Below are 25,413 nucleotides of genomic sequence, written 5' to 3'. Positions count from 1 at the left end.
GCTTAAGCCCTTCACCTATGCATCTGCATGTGTGTTGATGGCTGTTGTTCGGTTGTTGCTTTCAATTGTACCGAAATGGCCAAATATTTTACACCTTTCGACAACCGCCAATGCTTCTTAAACATCTTAGATTGACAGGTGACGATTTCAATAGTGGACACTTTGATGTTTATAAATGTTTAAACTCTCAAAAGCTGGATGTGAAGTTATCGATGGAACCGGTTGTATACTTACAACGCTTGACAGATGCCGAATGTCTCTTCAACACAAGTCCTACAAATACTGTCATAATTGAAACAAACCATGAAATTCAAACCGATTATGATAGCAGCAATCCAAGCTGTGAGATTTGAAACAAGATTACTGTTCACATGGCCAACTGTACGTTGCATGCTCAAGAGTAAGCTTAGCGCACAGCTTGGTCATATTTCAACCAGAGGGTTGAACTCACAATGTGGTATACAAAGAGATCCTTAACAAATAATTATTGGTATATTTTCCCTCAGTTTAAAAAGGTTTAATTTTCTTCTTAATAAAAATTTTAAGGCAGTACTTCGCCGCTGCCAAGTGCAGGTATTTTGCTAGTACAGTGGAACCTTGGTATACGTCCTTAATTCGTTCCAGACCCTTGGACTTATACCAAACAGGACGTATACCAAACAAATTTTTGCCATAAGAAATAATGGGAAAATGATTAATCCGTTCCCATGAAAATAAAAATCCTATTGCTATTGGCATATTATACATTGATGGGGTTGTATAAAATAATTTAAACTGCTTAATACTAAAATACATAAATACAAAAGCAATTAGATGAAATAAATGAAAATTTTACCTCACTTCACTTTTTAATAACATCTTTGTTTTTCACAATCGTAGATATTGTTGTTCTCGGCAAACGGTATGCAACAGCCATGTCCCGGATACGCATGCCACCTTCATACTTTTCAACAATCAATTCAAATTTACATGAAAAAAACACAAAATCACGTTGTGACAATGCAGGTTTGCTGTATGCTCCCATCTGCTGCCGGGGAGCCCTTGAACCCTACACCGTCGGTAATGTGCCTCACTGCTAACCTCATCGGTAAAGCAAGGGAATGGTGAAAAAGTGCAAAGTGCTTTTATTAAAGCAATTAACAAAACAAGATGTTCAAATTAAAGTGCAGTCTCCAAAGTTCCAATAAATAATCCATAAAATCAGAAGTGAAACGTGGAGGTTAAAAACAATAGAAAAAAGTCTTCTTAAAAACAACGAAGTTAAAATAGAGCAGGAAGCATTTTTTTAAAATAAAAAATAAAAAAAAAAACAAGAAGAAGCTCGGTGCCTTTTTACCTGGCGGCCCCCCTGCTTCCTTTCTTTTTATTCCCCTTAAAGTCGACTCGCGCTTCTGTTTATCAAAATAAGCAGCCCCAGGAGTAATCATGAATGCGGACGGTCCCTCACAAGTGTACTTTGGTGAGAAACGCCCACATCGCTAATCGCCCTGACAACCTTCAGCCACATAACCACCATGCCCCCTTACCAAGCTGCGAGCGCGGTGATTATTTATTTTAAAGCTGGACTTTGACAGGAGCTGTGGACCCGCTATATCACACACGTGAAAGTTCACAGAGAGTTATTGCGCAGGTTGTTCACTGAATGCTAGCAACTGGCGCACTAACGCTCATCAAGTCGTGGCTTTGTCTCGAGAGAGGTAAACAAGGTTAGCACGCGAGTCGTATTCCAAACAAAGGTCGTATACTAAGCAAAATTTTTCGTGTCCAAACAGGACGTATACCAAGTTGGACTTATTCCAAAGCAGACGTATACCAAGGTACCACTGTATACATATATATCTATACTAATAAAAGGCAAAGCCCTCACTCACTCACTCACTCACTGACTCACTCACTCACTGACTCATCACTAATTCTCCAACTTCCCGTGTGGGTGGAAGGCTGAAATTTGGCAGGTTCATTCCTTACAGCTTCCTTACAAAAGTTGGGCAGGTTTTATATTGAAATTCTACGCGTAATGGTCATAACTGGAAGCAGTTTTTCTCCATTTACTGTAATGGAGATGAGCTTCAATGCCGTGGGGGCGGAGTTTCGTGTGACATCATCACGCCTCCCACGTAATCACGCAGTACATAGAAAACCAGGAAGACCTCCAAAAAGCGCTCAAGAAAACATGCATTATATAATTGAGAAGGCAGCGAAACAATAAGAAGCGAGCGAGTGACATATACAACCATATTCATGAGTTCTGCTACTTGAAACAAAGCACATGTAAACCTACACTTTAAATTAAGTTCATAGACAGGCTGCCGCTGGCGTTTGTAATTTAGTGCCTGCCCATATAAGGCCGTCCGTCAGCGGCAATCCAATAGCAAACTGCCACGGGTAAATATTCACGGGTGAAGGACTGTGCTTATGGAGAGGAAGATGAGATGGTCAGGGTGGTGTTTGACACAAACTCAGCGAAACTGCGAGAGAAGTTTTAAGTGCCAGGACTAAGGTAACATTAAATAAAGCTATGGACATAGCACGAGATGGCACCAGCACAGCTGGGAACCTTCGATGCAAGTACACCGAGTGGCTCACGTGAACTGGCGCAGTGCACAGATAAAAGCAACAGTTCCAAACAGCTGAACAAAACCGAATTACACAATTGAAAAGGCAGCAAAAATATGAAGCGTCTGATAAGCATATTCATAAATGCAGCTACTGTGGAAACAAAGCACACGGTGGAAAAAGTCAATGTCCCGCTAAAGGAAGACAGTGTAAAAAACCCGTGCATGCAGTGTGTCAGGTCTCAGATAAAGAAGAAGACGAGCTGTTTATTGATGCAGTAAGAAACGAATCGATGAATGAAACCTGTCATCTTTACAGCGATTGACAAACACGGAATGTAACTTGAACACAACACATCCTACAAATACGAACCTGATTGAAAGAAATAATGATAATCAAATCCTTGATGACAGCAACACTCAGTAACACTCACAAAACAAATACTGTATATTGACAGTCATGTTACGTTATTTTTAAAATGTTCCCTTTTCTTTTTCTACCTTTTTTAACACACTACTTCTCCGCTGCGATACGCGGGTATATATATATGTATATATATATATATCCCGCTCTACATACTCGAATAATGGATACTTTATTAGCCATCAATGATTGTTTTGGTAAAGCCATACTCAGTGTATTCATTAGATGAGCGGTAAAAAGTAAGAGCGAGGGAGGATGACTCATTGAGGCATGCAGGCTGTAGTGTGCGTCAACTCTATCTGAATTGCGCGATCACATTTGAAAAAATATATCTTTTCAAGTTCTATTTAGTCCATATGTGTCAAACTCAAGGGCGCATGGCCACATCCGCCCAGGCGTAATTATATCCGCCCGAGATCATTTTATATACTGTATTATTGTTATTAATGGCCCGGGTATATGAAGCGCTGGTAACACAATAAACTACAGATCCCATAATGCAGCGCTTCAGCTGCCTTGCTGAACACTTACCGCGTTAATCAAGTCTACCTTATGATGCTGCAAGTTATTGCGAAGCTAGAGTTATTGCGCACTGAGTTTGCACGGCGCTTTGGTGACTTTGAAGAACAAAAAAAGTCCGTCTACATGCGGCTCGAACCTTGTGCATGTTTGGTAGCACATATCTGTGTGAGAAGCTCTTCTCAGTGATAAAGACTAACAAAACAGCACACAGGAGTCGCCTCACTGATGAGCACCTGCAATCCATCCTGAGAATCTCCACAACACAGAACCTCACACCAAACAGAAACGAACTTGTGGCCAAAAAAAGATGCCAGGCGTCCAGCTCTAAAATGACATATGAGCAAAGACAACTGAATGATTTGATTTGTTATTGCACGTAAGAGCGGGAGTCAACCGTTTTAACAAACAGCGTATTGCACTGATACGAAATAGCTGTGTGTGTATATATGTAGATATGTATGTATATGTATATATCTATACTAATAAAAGGCAAAGCCCTCATGGCTCACTCATCACTAATTCTCCAACTTCCCTTTGTAGGTAGAAGGCTGAAATTTGGCAGGCTCATTCCTTACAGGTTACTTACAAAAGTTAAGCAGGTTTCATTTCAAAATTCTACGCGTAACGGTCATAACTGAATCCTACTTACGCACATTTATACGTCCATAGCCTGCAGCTCGGTCACCATGTGAGACGGAGTTGCCTCCCCCATCCCCACGCCTCCCACGTAATTGGTGGCCTGCCCATTTAAGGCCATCCGTTGCTCCGGTCTCTTCATTCCCTTCCTTGCTTCGCCACGGTATTCATGATTCCTTGCTGATTACTGCAGCCTTTTTATTTAATCCACGGCTTCTCTGCTGTTTCATTGTTCGTTTATTATGCTTATATTTATTGTGTAGGTATTTTAGACTTAATTTACATTGTTCAGGTACCCATTTCTTTTACCGTTCCAACCGTACCCCCATTAACATATCTATTGAGGTGATCGCCATCGATCAAAGAACTGTCACTTACCGAGTGGTTTCCATGCCCGGCGATACGGCCTGCCTTTTCCATTCTCTGTGTTACATGTTGAACAGCCATATCATGGGGGAACATTGTGTCTTATGTATTGAATGACTGGGACAGGTTCAAGGTGTGGACTGATGACGGTACAGGAGATAATTATACTACATAGGGGCACTATAAGAGTGAAATGCTTAAGCCCTTCACCTATGCTTCTGCATGTAAGTTGATGGCTGCCGCTGAATCGTTCGGTTGTTGCTTTCAAGTGTACCGAAATGGCCAAATATTTTACATCTTTGGAGAACCGCCAATGCCTCTTAAACATCTTAGATTCTCAGGTGCCGATTTGAGTAGTGGACACTTTGATGTTTATGAATGTTTCAACTCTCAAAAGCTGGATGCGAAGTTATCGTTGAAGCCGGTTGTATGCTTACAATGCTTGACAGATGGCGAATGTCACTTCAACACAAGTCCTACAAATACTATCGTAATTGAAACAAACCATGAAACTCAAACCGATTATGACAGCAGCAATCCAAGCTGTGAGAACACAGTAAAAAGGAGGCGTGTCAGACGTCGTGGTACATTTTCTGATGCAGCTAGACAAAAACAACTTTGTGACACTGCCGCCAAATACTCGCAGGCAAATCCACAAGTTCATAGAGACGCTGTCACTAAATACTCACAGAAAAATCCTCAAGTTAATATACATGCTGTTGCTAAATACTCGCATGCAAATCCACAACTTAATAGAGACTCTGCCACTAAATACTCGCAGGCAAATCCACAAGTTCATAGAGACGTTGTCGCTAAATATTTGCAGGCAAATCCACAATTTAATACAGGGAATGCCTGTTAAACATCTTAGATTAACGAGTAGCGATTTGGGTAGTGAACACTTCGATGAATGAAACCTGTTATCTTTACAACGGTTGACAAACACGGAATGTAACTTGAACACAACACGTCCTCCAAATACGAACCTGATTGAAAGAAATAATGATAATCAAATCCTTGATGGCAGCAACACTCATAACAGCTACAAAACAATTACATTGACAATCATGTTATGTTATTTTTAAAATGTTTCCTTTTCTTTTTCATAACTTCTTTAACACACTACTTCTGTGCTGCGAAGCGCAGGTATTTTGCTAGTTACTATATATTTGATATCTTTGACATTCTGAAAGTATGGAAAAATTAATCTTCTCAGAAAAATGTATTAAACTCAGGGAAAAAATAGATGAAAGAATAGTAACAATAATAATATGGTGGTTTAGTCCTGCTAATGTAGCATTTGATAAATATACAATAAATTCCATACTACATATGCTACTTTTTTAAAAGTGGTATCCAATTGGACTGAATCAATATCACTAAATGAAGTTTTCATCTTTCATTTTATTGCATTCAGACCTTGTAAAGAGACAGACTAACATATTTTTGGAAAACTGATGGAAAAACAAGTTTGCATAATTTCCTGCTGCAAATCTGATAAATGATGCTTGTAAACCTCATGCTTGTAAATCTGCTAAAATTCATGTGCCTGTGAATCACACTGTCTTGTTTTAATTTGCCAAATTCATTTTGCTGCTGACTGGTTAGTTTTTTTTTTATTAGCCATACTGACAATAGGTCAATTAAGTCTTCCTGTGGTCTAAATTAATATATGAAAGCATTAATTTGTTAAACCAATTTCATATCAATTGAAGGCTGTCACCTTTACTGAGTTGCCTCATGTAAGTGTAATTCCTTGAATCTCAGCAATATTTGTCAAAATAAAAATTATTGCACAATGCAGTTCAGTAAATGTTAATGACCAGTAGATGAAGTGATCTATGAGTTATTGGAACATATTGCAATTTGCCACCACACTTTAATGCTGACTTTCAAATATGCATCTTCAGCCCAAGAAAAAGTGGTGAACACAAGTTCTACAGGAATCACAGCTTAATGTAATATGATGGTGCAACTATGTACATATCCGCTATGCAGAAAGATAATTCTCATCTAACTGTCTGGTACATATATTTAATAACAGATTAACGTATTGTATATGGGTAGAGTGATAGATACATGAGCTCATCAGTCACATAGATCTGTAGAAAGAAGACATAAGCATAGAGCACAGGCAAGTAAAAACATTATATTCAGCTTGCAATGTTAGAACGTTAAAAATTTTCATTTTCCCAGAGCAGTTATATTTTCAACTGAAAGACAACAAATATTTTGAGCATAAAAAGAGAGTTTTCACTACTCCACTTCTGCCAAGGGAGAAATCAAACTAAAAGTACATTTTGTTATTTTCAGTACATGGACTGAAACAAAGCTTATTTTCATTTGAGGTTTAATGAGTTGCCCAGTGGAGGTTTTCAGTACAGGAATGGTTACTACCTTGTACCAGATTCTGCCAATATAGACTCTCTCTCTGTGTACTTGATGAATTAGCAGTTGATATTTAAGTCTGTGAGTGGGTGTATAGCTTGCAAAAAGGGCTAGGGAACCACCAAGGTGATATGAGATACACAAACACTGGTCCTGCTCATGCAAGTGTGGAAATGCAGGAGCAACCAGAGGATGGCATGTTCCACATACATGCTGAGTACCCCAGTGACAGAAAGAAGCACCAACACTGAAGCACACAATGTTTCCCCAAGGTGCCTGAGAGCAGGCAAAGCAGGAAATGACCAGGATGTGTCTCTGAAGAAGAGATTGAGACCAGTGAGGCCAGGGAGACCATCCATTCATGTGTGAAACAGTGAAAGATAGGTTGGGACCAGAAGTTCTCGAAATAACCAACAGGAGGTCACACACATTTTCACTCTAGAAAAACATTATCAATCTCATAATTTCATCTCTCATTCTCTCTCTTTTTCTCTGTCTCTCTCCCCCAACCACTCTGTTTGTCTCTGTTCTTTTTGCTCCATGAGGAGCGGGAGGCGAAGCCAAAGTAATGCTACCTTTTATTTGTATGATGCTGCCATTGGACGTCATCTGTAGGTTCAGACCAAGGTGTCTTAGCTATCTTTAGTGTATGACCCCAGGCTTCCTTGGGCCTGCCTGATCCATGACTTTGGTCCTAGTATGTTATTTGATTGGGCATTAGTCCATTTGTCTAGCTGCTATGCTCCATTCTGCTGTTCTGGCTTGGCTTTCCCTTGTTTCAGTAGCAAGCAGAAATTTTTTTTTTGGGTGTATTTGCTCAACCTCAGCCTAAACCTTCTCCTTGAGACAGATACCTATCCCATTTGAGTTAACTTTTCAAAAGACAGATTAACATCTGCTATGAACCTTCAGCATTTTAAGGCCAACTGAAGTCTCAGAGACACAAAAATTCATGGGATGGTAGCTGTAGCAGCCCATGGTGTTCCTGGAGAGAGTGAAAAGACATCTCTGACTTTAAAAATGATTGCTGGGTTTAGCTCGAAAGTAATCCCAAGATGAGGTTTAAAGATGCCTCACAATAATTAGCTTATTTAATCTGGAATCTAGAATGAATAGAGGAGAGATATGAAACAAGAAGTAAGGTACATGATGCTATTTTACTGGGAAGGTGAACAAGTCATCCCACCTGATGAACATATTTAATATCACTGAAGAAAGGACCAGATGTGGTCATCTTTTAAGCCATACTTTGTATTCTTCCTCTCTTCATCCAACTTCTGTACTTTTCCTTAATACAGGTACCATGTTTTGTACTCTTTAGCATCCTTGAAGTTGTTCTGGTTGAGGAGTGCTGCTCTCCTATTATTAGTTATTCAGAGATTTAGGGCCTTGAAAAATATGTCAGATGTCAGTAATTCACTATATGGTATCTCATTCAGTACGTTGTTATTTACATTATCTTTGTATCCAGTACTGCCTATATAGGCAAATAATTTTAAATAGGATTAAAATATTTTTTTCAAATGGATGATATATTGAATGGTGTATGAAATATATGGAAGTAATTTTTCAGTTTCTAAAGGGTAATTTAGCTTCACCAAATCAATCTTAATTCTAGAACAGTGGTGAAGGGCAGAATTGGGAAGACCGCCAGTGGCTGCAGGTTTTTGTTCCAACTAGTTTCACAATCAGTGAGTCATTTTCATCACCATCATCATCACGATTTTAATTCCCCTTTTCTAGGTGGTCTTATTATTTAAGCCTTGATTTACAATTTAACTTACTAGTGTGTATGATACTCAAATAGCAGCAGTCTTTAACATTCAGTGTCATTTGCCTTGGTGTCTGCTTCATTCATTGTTTTATTGTCACTATTAGGAAACAATCACAGAAAAATGGGAATTAATAACAAAATGACAAAATTAATTACTTAAATCCATGGCAAAATTATTAATATTTCTAAATTTCTTATCAAAGCAGATCTCACACTGTTGCTGTTCTCTAAATGCAAAGTAAGAGAAGGAGAAGAAAAGATGAGCGTATTTAACATTGAGACCAATGTGAGGTAAAATGACTTAATAATCATGAAACTGGTTGGCCCACAAACCTGAGCCACAGAAGGTCACCAAGACTGAACTTGGAAACCACTGGACCAGTGCTCACATCACCTTTCATGGAGCTATATCTTAAATTGCCTCATAGTAACACCTAAAATGCAGAATTCACTGTATGCAGAAGTACAATATGTGTTAGAATGCAGGAATGCATTGTGGTTCTTTGACTAAGGTGGACATGCTGTCTGAATAGAAATACACCTGATATTATCTATATATATAATTCACTAAGGCAAGACACCCATGGAAAGCACGCCGGAAGGGACGTGGGTTCACTAAGCCGCCGACAAGTAAGACACCTATGGCGCACGCATGAAGGAGCCCCCCCGGAGGTGAATCGCCATATGCAGTGTAAAACGGTTTGCGAGGGGTATCCCATGGGATCCTTAAAACAATCCTTTACAACTGAGGTTAAAACACAATGAAGTAAGCAATCTTTAAAAACCGAGTTTTCGGTTACGACGCACGACCGTGTGCACCATAGCAAACTGTTTTACACGCTACATACAGCAATTCGCATCCGCGACAAACATGCGTCTTCTTAGATGCTCCTGCAGGAACACGGAAAGTCTACATGATTCACAGGTGCATCTGGACTGTGCAAAGATGACAACGACTCAAGTGACAAGTTGGAGGTGGGCACATGAGCGATGGCGGTCCGCCAGTTTTCAGTCACGGACGATTGTGTGTTGGTTCGTTCCATGCATTGTTACAATGTTTCTTTTCTTTGTTGATTTATTGCATTGCCGATTTTTCAAATATTATTTTCCTCCCTGTGCTTAAAAATCATTAAAAAACCGGCCTGATTATGTGGCGTATGGTACGCCGCAGGTTGGCTAGTACCAAATAAATCACAAAATCTTGGAAAAATGTCATATGAAAAACTCTGAAATGAAAATGTAGTTGAAGATTAATAAATGTTACATTTATTCATTCATTGGAATCAATTGGAACAGCTTATTTGCTTAAAAAAGTAAGTTTCATTTAAAGTTATGCCCAAAGTGACATGACCCATCTTTCATTCAGGTGCACTGCTACTACCATGGGACCGTCCAAGGCCATGCATATTCTGCCGTTAGCCTCAGTACCTGTTCTGGATTCAGGTAAGTGACATATAATTTCATATAGTTCTTTATTTAATTTGTTGTCTGTTTATGCTTTCTTTAATGTGGCAGACATTATTAGTTCCTTTAATAAAAAAACATTCAAACACATTTGAGTCCCTTATTTTGATGTTACAGCCACATTTGTTGGTCCAGAACTGGCCTTCTTTTCAGCATCTGTTTTTATACTTCTATGTTGTATGTACTGTATTTTCATATAACAATGTTTTATCTATGATTGTGCAGGACATTTACAATCTGCCTTTCAATGCCCAAACCAAGGGGAAAAAAAAACGGAGTCATCAGCAGCTCCTAAATACGGTCATTTGTCTCAATTTCAAGTAATTGCTTTTTTATGTTTAAGTGGAACAATTTTATATGTCAACATCTATACCTTGCCAAGCAGTTAATAAGTGATTTGGTTGGACTTTGGCACCACTGTTTTGTAACCAGCTACTTACGTTGTCAGATTTATTATTCCCTAACACTGTATCACTAAGACTTTTCTGTTTTAAGATGTTCATGATCTGAACAAATTTGCCACTTTAAAACGAAAACTGTACTGTTCACATGCATTCCTATGGAGATTGAAACAGGCTCTTCCTGACGTGTCTCTGTAATAACACTAACTGGGATCTTCCATCCTCCATTAACCCTTATACAGCAATCTCAGAGAAGCAAATAGCACACTGAGCTTTATTGTTTAGTGGACCTGTATGTTGCTTAATAACTGAGTGTAAATCATTTATACAAAACATATCATTATATTAACTGCTTTTCAAACATTAAAACTAATAATCATTTGGATGGGAACAAAGACTTGAAATATATGCATACTTCAAAACTCAGGTGGTAGGAACTAATGCATCTAATTTGTTAGGCTAACTGCATTGAGCAGGGAGACATGCTACAATCGTAAAGCTTTAGACTTCAATGAAGGTTGTCATTTTTTACTCAAATATTTTTTAGCCTAGATTTTATTTAAAGATCTATAAAAAAAGCACAAATATTCCAAAAATTTGAACTCTTTGGAGTTATATATATTAGACTAAAATTTGATGTAAACCTTATGGAATCACAATGTAAAGGCATTCATAAAGGACATGTCATAGCATTTCTGGATTGCAGAATCATTAGATATACAAAAGTATAATTATATGTTGTGCCAGAAACATATTTTTTAAGTCAAAAGAATCTGTTTTTATAGTTTTATTTGGTAATATCCCTGATTCTAAGCATTGTACCAAGCATCTTAACTCCCTTAGAATTAACAGTTGGGACATTACATCATTTGGAAAGGTCTGTTTATATTTATTAAAAAGCAACCTGGAATTGATTGTTTATCATATTAAAAATAAATTAAACCATGTTAAACAAAACAGGTTTTTCCATTAATGACATTTTTTCAGTAACAGTATTATCTTGGAAGTATATCATTTGACTCTAGGCTTACCAAATACTATGGCAAGAAATAAGATAACATTGGTAACAAAGTTAGCGGTTAATGTTGATAATTCAAGGAAGTTGGAAGACAAATGAGTAAGCCAGTAGAGGAGGCAGCATGTGTTAATGTCAAAATAGAGTCCAAATAAAGGAGGTTCCTGGAATCAGTGTGGATTAAGCTGCCGAGAAATCTTGCAATATAATGGCTCAATTATATGTCAGGCTGCTAAGATCTCATAATTCAGTCAAACACATTTTGTTTGAGTAAACATTTATTTGCACTAAATATATTATCCTAAATGATTTAAACTCTCCTAAATTTGGCTAAGCAAACCACTACCCAGTTTATATATATATATATACTCAGCAAAAAAAGAAACGTCCTCTGACTTTCAACTGTTTTTACTTTCAGTAAACTTAATGTGTAAATATTTGTATGAACACTAAAAGAGTCAACACCATAAGACATAAACTAAAAATGTTTCACAATGTGTCCCTGAATGAAGGGAGGCTCAAAATCAAAAGTACTAGTCAGTATCTGGTGTGGCCACCAGCTGCTTGAAGTACTGCAGTGCATCTCCTCCTCATGGACTGGACCAGATTTGTCAGATCTTGCTGTGAGATGTTACCCCACTCTTCCACCAAGGCACCTGCAAGTTCCTGGACATTTCTGGGGGGAATGGCCCTAGCCCTCACCCTGCGATCCAACAGGTCCCAGACGTGCTCAATGGGATTGAGATCCGGGCTCTTCCACTGCGAGGATGATCAGCTGTCCTTCCTGTCTCCCTGTAGCGCTGTCTTAGGCGTCTCACAGTGCGGACATGGCAATTTATTGCCTTACCACATCAGCAGTCCTCATGCCTCCCTGCAGCATGCCTAATGAACGTTCACGCAGATGAGCAGGGACCCTGGACATCTTTCTTTGGGTGTTTTTCACAGTCGGTAGACAAGTCTCTTTAGTGTCCTGCGTTTTTAGAACTGTGACCTTAAATGCCTACTTTCTGTAAGCTGTTAAGGTCTTAACGACTATTCCACAGGTGCATGTTAATTAATTGATTATGGTTAATTTAACATGCATGGAAAACATTGTTTAAACCCTTTACAATGAAGATCTGTAAAGTTATTTGGATTTTTAAAACATTATTGTTGAAATACACAGTCCTGAAAAAGGGATGTTTCTTTTTTTGCTGAGTATATATATATATATATACATATATATATACAGTATATATTATGGCATAAAGACATAATAAAAATAAATTCTCTACTATGAAAAAAGAACACAATTAAAAATGGATCAAACAAAACAACAACAGAACTGCCCAGGAGATAAAAAAGAAAAATGTTAAAACCCATGTGAAAGCTGTAATGCTATAAGAATATTTAATGCTAGCTATGGCCGAAGTCTGTTTTTCTTATCCAAAACCAAAAACCTTGGTGTACATGAAATGACCTCCTGTCACAGTAAACAATGTACAAAATGTCGACAACCCTAAAACAAAATCAAACTTCCATCATAGAAATTTTACAAAAATAACAAAAAATATAGTCACAACCATCAAATCACAATTAAATGAAAAGTGAGCATATTATAACTTAATAATCATAAAAACACAGTAAGGTTTTAGACAATCTTTCAAAATACTTTAAAGAAAAAACAGGCAAACAAGGAGAACAATCTTACAAAGGGGGAACCCTAAAATTCCTAGAATTGTTAAAAAAAAAACCAAAACTTTATTATAAAACTTAGAGCAAGTACCTTTTCCTCACCTTAAAAGTATTCTTCTTGAGATGCAATACACTTGCACCATCACTTCTATGCCTGGAAACATTTCTGGGACTCATCTTTTGTTACTGTGACTAAAGCTTACTGTTTTTGCTGGATTTCTCCCACTGTAGCAAATCTTCTTCACTTCAGTCTCAATTCTAATTTCACAGAGAGTGAGGTCTTAGGAATACAGGTAGGGTTGTTTCAGCGGGAGTGCAAAGCAACCATCACATTATTTTTGGCCAAAACTGTTTGAATAATAATGCAATATGTACAAGTGTGTCGTCATGGTACGAAATTTTTTAATGCGCCATTTTTCAAGGCTTTTTTTTTCTCCCCATGCTTTCCAATAGACACCTTAGGAGATCAATGCAATGTTTTCTGTTCACCAGGAACAAACTCAAAATGAACAAGTCCAATCATGTTGAGAAACATTATCATTATTATCTCTAAAAAATCTGCTGTGGTCGTTTGGAGAAAAAAAAATTAGCAAAAGTCTCCTGTACACATGAAATATGCATTCAAGCAACTCAAAGCAATGTCATTCTGCAAACTGATTAATCAAACTGTAGGTCGTACAATACGTAGCAGCATATTCAATTACTTCACCCTACTGCCTTATTCCGGGTATTTTTGGGTCCCCAAATATTCTGTTTCTATAACTTCTGCTGGAGAGTAACAAAATGAAGAGGAAGAATATTAAACTTCATGCAGGGACACCTGTAGTTAGTGTGTTTCATTCTACCCAGACTGCCCCTGGGATTCTAGAGTAAAGCCGTCACACATGTAGTACTTTATCTCAGACGTGGCTCTGTATAGAAGACGAGAACTGTACAGAATTTATATCCAAGCAAATCATTTTTTTAGAGACACATACATCCTCAGAAGTTTCTGCAGGAACACTCTGCGGAACCCTGAAGGTTTTCTTAAGAGGACAGATTATTTCATATCTTTCCCACATAAATAAATAGGAAACCAAGAGGGTATCAGAGCTAATCAACGAAATTACTAGAATGGATGAAGAACATGCCAGGTGTCCAAGTGAGGCACTTCATAGAAAAAGGCAGCCTATGCATTCAGAGCTCAACCTCTTAACATCCATCCATCTTCTTCCGCCTATCCAAGGTCGGGTCGCGGGGGCAGCAGCTTGAGCAGAGAGGCCCAAACTTCCCTCTCCCCTGTCACGTCTTCTAGCTCTTCTGGGAGAATCCCAAGGCGTTCCCAGGCCAGCTGGGAGACATAGTCCCTCCAGCGTGTCCTGGGTCTTCCCCAGGGCCTCCTCCTGGTTGGACATGCCCGGAACACCTCACCAGGGAGGCGTCCAGGAGGCATCCTGATCAGATGCCCGAGCCACCTCATTGGACTCCTTTCGATGTGGAGAAGCAGTGGCTCTACTCTGAGCCCCTCCTGGATGACTGAGCTTCTCACCCTATCTTTAAGGGAAAGCCCAGACAGCCTAAGGAGGAAACTCATTTCAGCCGCTTGTATTCACAATCTCGTTCTTTCGGTCACTACCCATAGCTCATGACCATAGGTGAGGGTAGGAACGTAGATCGACTGGTAAATTGAGAGCTTTGCCTTATGGCTCAGCTCCTTTTTCACCGCCTGTCGACCTCACGCTCCGTTCGTCCCTCACTTGTAAACAAGACCCCGAGATACTTGAACTCCTCCACTTGGGGCAGGATCTCGCCTCCAACCCTGAGAGGGCACTCCACCCTTTTCCCGCTGAGGACCATGGTCTCGGATTTGGAGGTGCTGATTTCCATCCCGGCCACTTCACACTCAGCTGCGAACCAATCCAGAGAGAGCTAAAGATCACGGCTTGATGCAGCAAACAGGACAACATCATCTGCAAAAAGCAGTGACCCAATCCTGAGTCCACCAAACTGGACCCCCTCAACACCCTGGCTGCACCTAGAAATTCTTTCCATAAAAGTTATAAACAGAATCAGTGACAAAGGGCAGCTCTGGTGGAGTCCAACTCTCACTGAAAACAGGTTCGACTTACTGCCGGCAATGCGGACCAAGCTCTCACACTGGTTGTACAGGGACCGAACAGCCCTTATCAGGGGTCCGTACCCCATACTCCCTGAGCACCCCCCACAGGATTCCCCGAGTGACATGGTCGAACGCCTTTTCCAAGTCCACAAAACACATATAGACTGGTTGGGCAAACTCCCATGCACCCTCCAGGACTCTGCTAAGGGTGTAGAGCTGTTCCACGTCCATCAAAGAACCACACTGTTCCTCCTGAATCAGAGATTCAACTATCTGACGGACCCTCATCTCCAGAACCCCTAAATAGACTTTTCCAGGGAGGCTGAGGAGTGTGATCCCTCTGTAGTTGGAACACACCCTCCTGTCCCCCTTCTTAAAGAGGGGGACCACCACCCCGGTCTGCCAATCCAGAGGCACTGTCCCCGATGTCCATGCGATGTTGCAGAGACGTGTCAACCAAAACAGTCCTACAACATCCAGAGCCTTGAGGAACTCCGGGCATATCTCATCCACCACCAGGGCCCTGCCACCAAGGAGTTTTTTGACCACCTCAGTGACCTCAGTACCAAAGATGGGGGAGCCCACCTCCGAGTCCCCAGGCTCTGCTTCCTCATTGGAAGGCATGTTGGTGGGATTGAGGAGGTCTTCGAAGTACTCCCCCCACTGACCCACAATGTCCCGAGTCGAGGTCAGCAGCACACCATCCCCACCATATACGGTGTTGACACTGCACTGCTTCCCCTCCTGAGACGCTGGATGGTGGACCAGAATCTCCTCGAAGCTGTCCAAAAATCGTTCTCTATGGCCTCCCCAAACTCCTCCCATGCCCGAGTTTTTGCCTCAGCAACCACCAAAGCTGCATTCCACTTGTCCTGTCGGTACCTATTAGCTGCCTCCGGAGTCCCACAGGACAAAAGGGTCCGTTAGGACTCTTTCTTCAGCTTGACGGCATCCCTCACCGCCAGTGTCGAACAATGGGTTCAGGGATTGCCGCCATAACAGGCACCGACCACCTTACAGCCACAGCTCTGGTCAGCCACCTCAACAATAGAGGCACGGAACATGGCCCATTTGGACTCAATGTCCCCCATCTCCCTCAGGACGTGGTTGAAGTTCTGCCGGAGGTGGGAGTTGAAGCTACTTCTGACAGGTGACTCTGACAGACGTTCCCAGCAGACCCGCACAACGTATTTGGGCCTACCGGGCCTGACCGGCATCCTCCCCCACCATCGAAGCCAACTCACCACCAGGTGGTGATCAGCTGACAGCTCCATGTGGCCGCAAGTCCAATGACACAATCACAAAGTCGATCATTGAACTGAGGCCTAGAGTGTCCTGGTGCCAAGTGCACATATGAACACCCCTATACTTGAACATGGTGTTCGTTATGGACAATCTGTGACGAGCACAGAAGTCCAATAACAAAACACCGGTCGGGTTTAGATCGGGGTGCCATTGCTTCAAATCATGCCCTGCCAGGTCTCATTGTCTTTGCCCATGTGAGTATTGAAGTCTCCTAGCAGAACGAGGGAGTCCCCAGAAGGTATGCCCTCTAGCACCCCCTCCAGGGACTCCAAAAACAGTGGGTACTTCAGACTGCTGTTCGGCGCATACGCACAAACAACAGTTAGGACCCATCCCCCCACCCGAAGGCGGAGGGAGGCTACTCTCTCATCCAACAGGGAAAGCCCCAATGTACAGGCTCCAAGTCGGGGGGCAATAAGTATACCCACACCCGTTCGGTGCCTCTCACCGGGGGCAACTCCAGAGTGGTAGAGAGTCCAGCCCCTCTCAAGAAGATTGGTTCCAGAGTTCAAGCTGACTATATCTAGCTGGAACCTCTCGACCTCACGCACTAGCTCAGGCTCCTTCCCCTTCAGAGAGGTGACATTTCACGTCCCAAGAGCCAGCTTCTGTAGCCGAAGATTGGACCGCCAAGGTCCCCGCCTTCGGCCACCACCCAACTCACACTGCACCCAACCTCCTTGGCCCCTCCCATAGGTGGTGAGCCCATGGGAAGGGGGACCCACCAGGCGCTTGCCATCGAGCCCCACCTCCAGGCCTGGCTCCAGAGGGGGACCCCAGTGACCCGTGTCCGGGCGAGGGAAAACGCCGTTCAAATTTTTTATTCATCATAGAAGGTCTACTGAACTGCTCTTCGCCTCATCCCTCACCTAGGACCAGTTTGCCTGGGGTGGCCCTACCATGGGCATAAAGCCCCGAACAACAGAGCTCCTGGGATCATTGGGACACGCAAACTCCTCCACCATGATAAGGTATAACCTTATCCTTAACCTTATAAGGATAACCTCTTAACAACTAAATAAATTGAACAACTCCTACTTAAATTAAGACATCATTATTATGAAAATGGAGAGGATACTAATAAGATCTTAGCTCAACAATAGTGGCATTGTTTGGTTTTAATTTTTATATTTTCTCTATTTTCTGATGTTTTAAGTTTTGCTTATAATGTGTTTTTTATTTATTGTTTGTTCAGTGTCCTTGTGTGCTTAAAAAGGTGCCTTGTACAGTATAAATAAAATGTATTATTATTATTATTATTATTAACAAATCCACAAGCAAGAAGTTCGCAATGCAATCCCAGCAATCACCAACACAAACGAAGACAAAATCATTGACCATAAAAATATGTACACATTTAGAGACTACTATAAATCTTTATATTCTACTGAGATTAAAGAAGACAAGACACAATCTAATACATTTCTGGATGCATTACAGATACCACAAATAGATACTTTTAGTGCAGAGGAACTGGATAAACCTCTGGCACCATCAGAATTACTAGATGCTATAAATTCACTGCAGAGTGGGAAAGCAGCAAGCCCTGATGTCTACCCTGTCGAATTTTATAAGAAATTCTCAGCTCAGCTAGCTCCCCTTCTATTAGCAACATTTAAAGAAGCTAGGGAAATAAAATTCTACCTCAAACTTTTCGCCAAGCATTAATTATTTCTTTCTTAAACAAAATAAAGACTTTTTAAAATGTGGATTGTACAGACCAATTTCACTTCTGAATAATGATATTAAGATACTCTCCAAAGTCCTAGCTAGAAGGATGGAGAAAGTGCTGCCTTCGGTAATATCACAAGACCAAACTGGATTTATTAAAGGCAGACACTTAGCTTCCAATCTTCAACGCCTGTTTAATGTAATATATTCACCAACAAAGTCAAATAACCCGGAGATGATATTATCGTTGGATGCAGAAAAAGCATTTGACATGGTTGAATGGAACTACCTTTTTACTACATTGGAGTAATTTGGGTTTGGCTCAAACATTTGTTTATGGATCAAACTACTGTATACCAATCCAGAAGCTTCGGTTTGTATTAACAACATTAATTCAGACTACTTTAAACTACAGCGTGGTACCAGACAAGGATGCCCCTTGTCACCACTGCTTTTTGCAATCACCATTGAGCCACTGGCAATTTATTGTTGAAATGCTATTGATAAAGGGGATTATCAGAGAAGGACTGTAACAGAAAATCTCTCTTTATGCAGAGGATATGGTACAGGATATATCAGATTCACAAAATACTGTGCCTGCAGTCCTAACAGCACTTACAGAATTTAAAAAGATTTCTGATCTCAGAATAAATTTGAATAAAAGTGTACTCTTCCCAGTGAATTCTCAAGCATACAATATTAGATTGACACCTTCCCTTTTATCATTGAAGATTAGTTTAAATATCTAGGGGTAAACATCACAAGTAAACATAAAGCTCTTTATCAGCAAAGTTTTGCTGCCTCTATGGAAAAAATTAAGCAAGACTTCCATAGATGGGTCAACCCTTCATCTCACTTTAGCTGGAAAAATGAACATTGTTAAGATGAATATCTTTCCTAAGCTTCTCTTTTTATTTCAAAACATTCATTATACATCAGTAGATCCTTTTTTAAGAAATTAGATTCAACGATAATCTCATTTCACCCATCCATTATCCAACCTGCTATATCCTCAGTACAGGGTCATTTATTTGGAATTCAAAACATCCACGTATCCAAAGGGCGACCCTACAAAGGTGAAAGGTGGCACGGCTCTACCTAACTTTCAATTGTATTACAAAGCAGCAAACATATAAACTATAAAAACCTGGACGTGGACACAAATAGATAAAATATAAAAAATAAAACATAAATATAAAATATAAAACATAAAATCCTGTGGTACTTCTTTATATTCCTTGCTTTGAACCCCAATAAATACAAGTTATTACCAATATAGTAACAACCCAATTGTGCTTCACTCACTCAGAATATGGAACCAACGTTGGAAGTATTTTAAGATAGAGAAGCTTTATTCTGTGACACCTCTGCACGAGAACCACCTTTTTCCACTCTTAGAAACATATGCAGTTTTTAATGCTTGGAAAACATTCGAGATTAAATCACTTAGCGATCTGTATACAGACAACGTTTTTGCATCCTACGATCTCAGACAGCATTTCCGTAATATATAAAACTATTTTACAGTTACTCCTTTTCAAGGATCCAAGAAAACAGTAGGAAAAGGATTTCTCACTCAACATTTTAGAAAAGGAGTGGAAAGTAGCAATGCACAGAGTTCACTTGAGCTCCATATGTACAAAGCATACAATTATTCAACTCAAAATTATATATCGAGCCCATCTCTCTCATTTAAAATTGTCCAAAATGTTTCCAGGGCAAGATCCAACCTGCGAATGCTGCAATCAAGTTCTGGCCTAACTGGGCCACATGTTCTGGACCTACACCAAATTAACATCATTCTGGACCAAAATCTTTAAATACATTTCAGACAGCCTTGGTGTCACAATCCCTACTAATCCACTATCAGGTGCCCAACTTCCAGATGGGCTTAAAGTGGAGAAGGACAAACAAACTGTAATTGCCTTTACTATTGGAAGAATCCTAACTCTCCTCTTTTAAGTCAGTGATTAACTGATGTTATATACTACTTGAAACTGGAAAAAATCAAATTCGCACTTTAGAGGATCTGTACAAAACTTTTTCAAAACCTGGCAGGATCTAATCAATAACATTTTAGAATAAGCATTTAAATTGAGGAAACAGGTCCTCTCCCCTCTTTTACTCCATTTATCTTTATTCATGTATGAATTTATCTATTAATTTATTTTTACTAGCATAAAGGTTTACACTGCTGGCCTAGCTCTATTTCTCATGGGTGGGAGTTGATTTGTTTTCAAACTTTTTTTTTTTGTAAAACTAAGTTATGTGTATAGAATGTTATTTGATTTTAATAAAATCAATAAAATAAAAAATAAAAAAAACAAAGACTCAGTTCAGTCATTCATTGAATGTGGAGTTGAGAATAGGACTGGAATGAGAACTAGACTGACAGGTGAAAAAGATGCCAGATGTTTGAGAGTGACAAAGAAAAATGTGATGTAAAGGGTCTGCTTGGTACTTGGGGCATTGTAATGTAGTGTGTGAAGTTGACGTCAACTCTAGAGAAATAACGGATGACCCTATACAGTTGCCTCCAGACAGGCTTTAGGCATTTATCATCATTTCTGCCTTGAACTTAGTTTCGCACCTTGCTTGTTCTTTCTTTGACATTATTTATTAATAAAACATCATTTATTTGATACATTTACATTCTTGGCATCATCCTGGGTTCTGGGATGCTTTAAAAGTTGACAAAATATGAATATACTGTATTTCATAATCTGGATGTACAGTTAAAAAAGTAGTCTTTTTTGTGACTTGATCCACATCCAGGGTTGTTTCTTTCCTTGGACCCAGTGCTGTTAGGACAGGTTCATACTAATTCAATTCATGAAAAGTAAAAAGGTAACACTTTAGTTTAGACACTGCAAAAATGCATGTACTTTTTTAGTTATTCTTACTGTATGTAACAAGACCTTAACAAAGGATTCTTTTGGTCTTCATGACACTTATAAAACAGCAGTAGTTAGGTTATTCATGTGTGCAGTGTGGATTTCCAGGTCTTCTACTAAATGGTTGTATACTAAAAATATAATATCAAGATACCAGTAACGACGCACTGCACGATAACATGCAGTGAATACACTTGACTTAAGCATTCACAGTTTTCATACTCTTTCTCTGTACGTTTAGCATTTGTTTGCTCAGAGGTTGATGCGCTTGCTGCTTCCTGAAAAACTCTTCTTTTCTCCACCGTAGTGGCCTGCTTCTTCTCTTCTTTCATTGGCATCTTTTCATGTTAAAACTGATTAAGTTAGTGTTTGTGTTGTAATTACTTAATACTAGCCAACCCGTGGCGTAGCATACGGCGCATAATCAGGCCGCTTTTTAAATGATTTTTAAGCACAGAGGAAAAAATAAACATTTGAAAAATCCGTAATTTAATAAACCACCAAGAAAAGTAACATTGCAACAATGCACGCTACGAACCAACATACAATTGTCCGTGACTGAAAACCGGAGGAGCGCAGTCGCACCTTCTCTTTCCAAAGCAAAGGACGGAGTTGAACAGCGCTCGTTCAGTACGCACTGCCCGCTTATGTGCCCGCCCCCAACTCCCTACCTGAGTCGCTTTCGTCTGTGTACAGTCCACACGCACCTGTGAGTCACGCTGACTGTTAATTTTCCAAACACCGCCTCAGTCGGTTTCCACGTTGATTTTTCATTGTTCTTTGTGGTTCCGGCTGCTTTTTTTATATATAATCCACCAAGTCACACAATCGGGGGTTGTTACAAAGGGTAGGGACGTAATCATTTCGAGCGTATGACCCGCACGTACTGGGAATTTCCGTTCGTGGGGAACAATTGCAAGCCACGGTCTCCATCACGAATGGAGTTCAACGGCTTACCCACACCGGGTAGACACACGTTGATCCATTCAGTGTAGCGCGCAAGCAGTACCGGACATACAAGTGCATCACAGACCTGTTAATGCTCAATCTCACGTGGCTGAAAGCCACTTGTCCCTCTAGGAATCTGGACGCCGACCGCTGTTGGGTCGTGTAACTATTTGGCAGGCGGAGTCTCGCTCGCTTTGGAAATAACCAGCCAAATCGCTCCACCAACTAAGAACTGCCATGCACCACCACCCACAGAATCGAGAAAGAGCTATCAATCTGTCAATCCTCTCCGTGTCCGGGCCAGGTGAGGTTTCCTGTGTTGAGTCAAATGAAGCGGAAGGCTTCACACCTGGTGGTGCCCTTCCGTCAATTCCTTTAAGTTTCAGCTTTGTAACCATACTCCCCCCTGAACCCAAGGACTTTGGTTACCCCTGTTGCAGGGCCTGCATTGGTGAAGCAGGTGAGACGGTAATGAAACAGAGGCACAGGGCTTATTGGTTTTTAAAGACTGCTTCCTCAACTCGTCACTCGAGTCGTTGTCGTCTTTGTACAGTTCAGATGCACCTGTGACTCACGTAGACTTTTCATTGCTCTGTGCGGTTTTGGATGCCTTTCTATATATAATCCACCAAGACACCCGACCACGGTAGTAGCGAGGTGGGAGGGGGGTGTGTGCAAAGTGCAGGAGCATCTAAGAAGACGCATGTGCTGTATGTAGCATTTAAAACAGCTTGCTATGGTCACGCGGTCGTGCGTCATAACCGAAAACTCCTTTTTTAAAGACTGCTTACTTCATTGTGTTCTAACCTCAGTTGTAAAGAAATGTTTTAAGGATCCCATGGGATACCCCTCACAAACCGTTTTACACGCTGCATATGGCGATTCACCTCCGCGAGAAACATGCCTCTATGAACAGTCAGCGTGGGTTGGAGCTGCATGTTGCCTCTACGACAGACGAATTATAAATGACGCCATTTTTTCTGTGTCGTCGCGTCTGAGTTGGTGGGCGTGGCTCTGCGAGTTGTCGTCGTATCCAATGGTCTTGGAGTTGGTGGGCGTGGCTCCTTCCTGCGTGCGCCATAGGTGTCTCACTTGTCGGCGGCTTAGTGAATCCACGCCCCTTCCGGCGTGCTTTCCATGGCCGTCTTGCCTTAGTGAATTATATATATAGATGCTTTCTTTAATTTTTCACTTAAGTTGGCACTTAAGTCTTCAATCTGCTTCAAGAATGATTTAAGATATGAAGAGGTAGGGAAAGTGACGGCAAAGGTGGTAGGGATGAGGATGGCGCCCGTATGGATGCGCCAGAGTGTCACCCGCTGTCGAGAGTTGATTTTACAATAAAATAAAAGAAAAAGAAAAAGAGGAATAGCCTTGGAGGTCCATCATCAACCGAAAACGGATAGAAGATGTTGCGTAGTATATGTGTACCAAATTTCAGGTTAATAGGTCAAACGGTTTTCAAGCTACAGGTGATTTAAAATCCTGGACAGCCACAATAGTGTATTATACATAAAGAAATGTGAGTCAGTTAAGCCACCTGAGACCACTCCAAAGTGAAGCTTTGTTAGCATTTCACATTACAGTGTTGATGCTTTGTAAGTGTTATAAAGACCCAAAGAAGTGTTTGTTTAGGTCTTGTTACATAATAGTAAATGAGTAATAGATGCATTTTTGCAACACCTAAACTAAAGTGTTATCAGTAAAAGTGACAAAAGTAGATATTTTAAAATGAATGAGGAATGAAATTACAAAAAACCATGTAAGGAAAAGGTCATGCTGCAGAAAAGAAACATCAGAGATGTAACAGACAAGATGAATATATGAAAATATGTGTCCGGGATGTTCCACAATCCACCAAGCGCAAACTTATCGGTCAATATTAAAAATAAATGAAACAATTTTCATAGCAATGTAATGAGCACCCTATGAATTGTACACTTGGCAGCATCTGAGAAGATGGAAAAAAAATCTCCAGGCTGATTGATTTTGGACAAAAAGTAATTTTTGGAGACCAAATGTTCTGCATCAATCAGTCTTATGCTACCATTCTAGTAATACAGAAAAAAATGTTCAGGCAAGATTACAAAACTGTGGCAACAATATGCAAACTGATTTGGCACAATCAGCTACGACTCAGACTTTAATGATGACACTTCACTCATCTGCTGTCAATTAGAAGAAACTGTTTAAGTAAAAATTGAAGTTGTTCCAGGAAAGTGTTTAAAACAAAATAAATATAAAAATTTAAAATTAGCAGCTGTGATAACCATAACTGTATTTTTTTGTTTTGTTTTTGGCATTAATCCCAGAGGGGAAATTGTCTTTTCGCCAAACATTTGGGGGGCAGAGCTAATGATAAAAATATAGAAAGATCAATCATCCATCTTAGGTCTTGTTGCAACTTGAAATGGTAACGTGTAGTAACAATGTACTTTAGTAACATGAATGAGAATATATAAACTCATATGACTAGTGGACAGTACATTTTGTGAGCAGTAGCGGACACTTTGCTGTGCTCATCCTTCACATGCTACATGTAATAAGCTCACTTTAAGGCCTGTGACTTGTGCGTAGGTTTGAGTTGACATTCGTGTTTGAACTGTTAAAAATAAATCTGAAGGCATACTATTTGACTTGGTTATTCACATTAGATGATATGCCAAATTACACAGGAATTTAACAGTAGGTTCCCATGTTGAGAGCAAGTGTTAACATAGCTTGGTCAAGAATCCTGCAACAGTGGACCTGTAGATTTTCAAAGTTGAGACCTGGTATTAATCCAAGCTTAAAAAATTGCCTAGGATAGCATACAATTTGTAATGGTTTTCTCACACTTGTACATTTTATTGATGTTCATATAAATAAGTCTGTCATAGTAGACTAACCTGATCATTTCACAGAACTGTTTCTTAATTGAATTGTTTAAAAGTGAATTGCTATTTGAAGCATACTTCTCAATTTCCAAGTCAAGAAGTCTATAGTTATATCCAGCTACACTGAGGCACAGCTCCGCACTGCATTCTTCGCAGATTTCTGTCAGTGAATCTAGTGTCAATCTTTACCAGAAGTGATGCAGCAACAAAGCATTGGGAAACAGGGTTGCATGCTATGCATCGTGTGGAAACTAAGTTTAGTGCAGCTTACCGGACCATTTAAAATGCATTAAGTACTCATCATTCTTTACAGTACTTCTGGCTTTGCATTTGGCTCCTCTTTTTCTATTACTAATAAATAACTTTAACTGGGCCAAAAATGCATCTTTGTCATTGAAGTAT

General features: G+C 40.1%; 1 protein-coding gene across 4 annotated transcripts in view; it reads left to right on the top strand.

Moving 5' to 3' along the window:
• LOC120539674 (disintegrin and metalloproteinase domain-containing protein 12) overlaps positions 1 to 25,413 on the top strand; it is a 568,760-nt gene that overhangs the window by 343,709 nt on the left and 199,638 nt on the right. For all 4 annotated transcript variants that reach the window (XM_039770006.1, XM_039770016.1, XM_039770034.1 and 1 more), the window contains one exon: positions 10,032 to 10,108. In XM_039770006.1, the coding sequence (XP_039625940.1) occupies positions 10,032 to 10,108 (77 nt within the window). The remainder of the gene's footprint in view (positions 1 to 10,031; positions 10,109 to 25,413) is intronic.

This window comes from Polypterus senegalus, chromosome 1, assembly GCF_016835505.1.
Source record: "Polypterus senegalus isolate Bchr_013 chromosome 1, ASM1683550v1, whole genome shotgun sequence".
Classification (NCBI taxonomy): domain Eukaryota; kingdom Metazoa; phylum Chordata; class Cladistia; order Polypteriformes; family Polypteridae; genus Polypterus; species Polypterus senegalus.
Note: the sequence above shows the minus strand (reverse complement) of the source record. Positions and strands in the feature narration are given on the sequence as shown.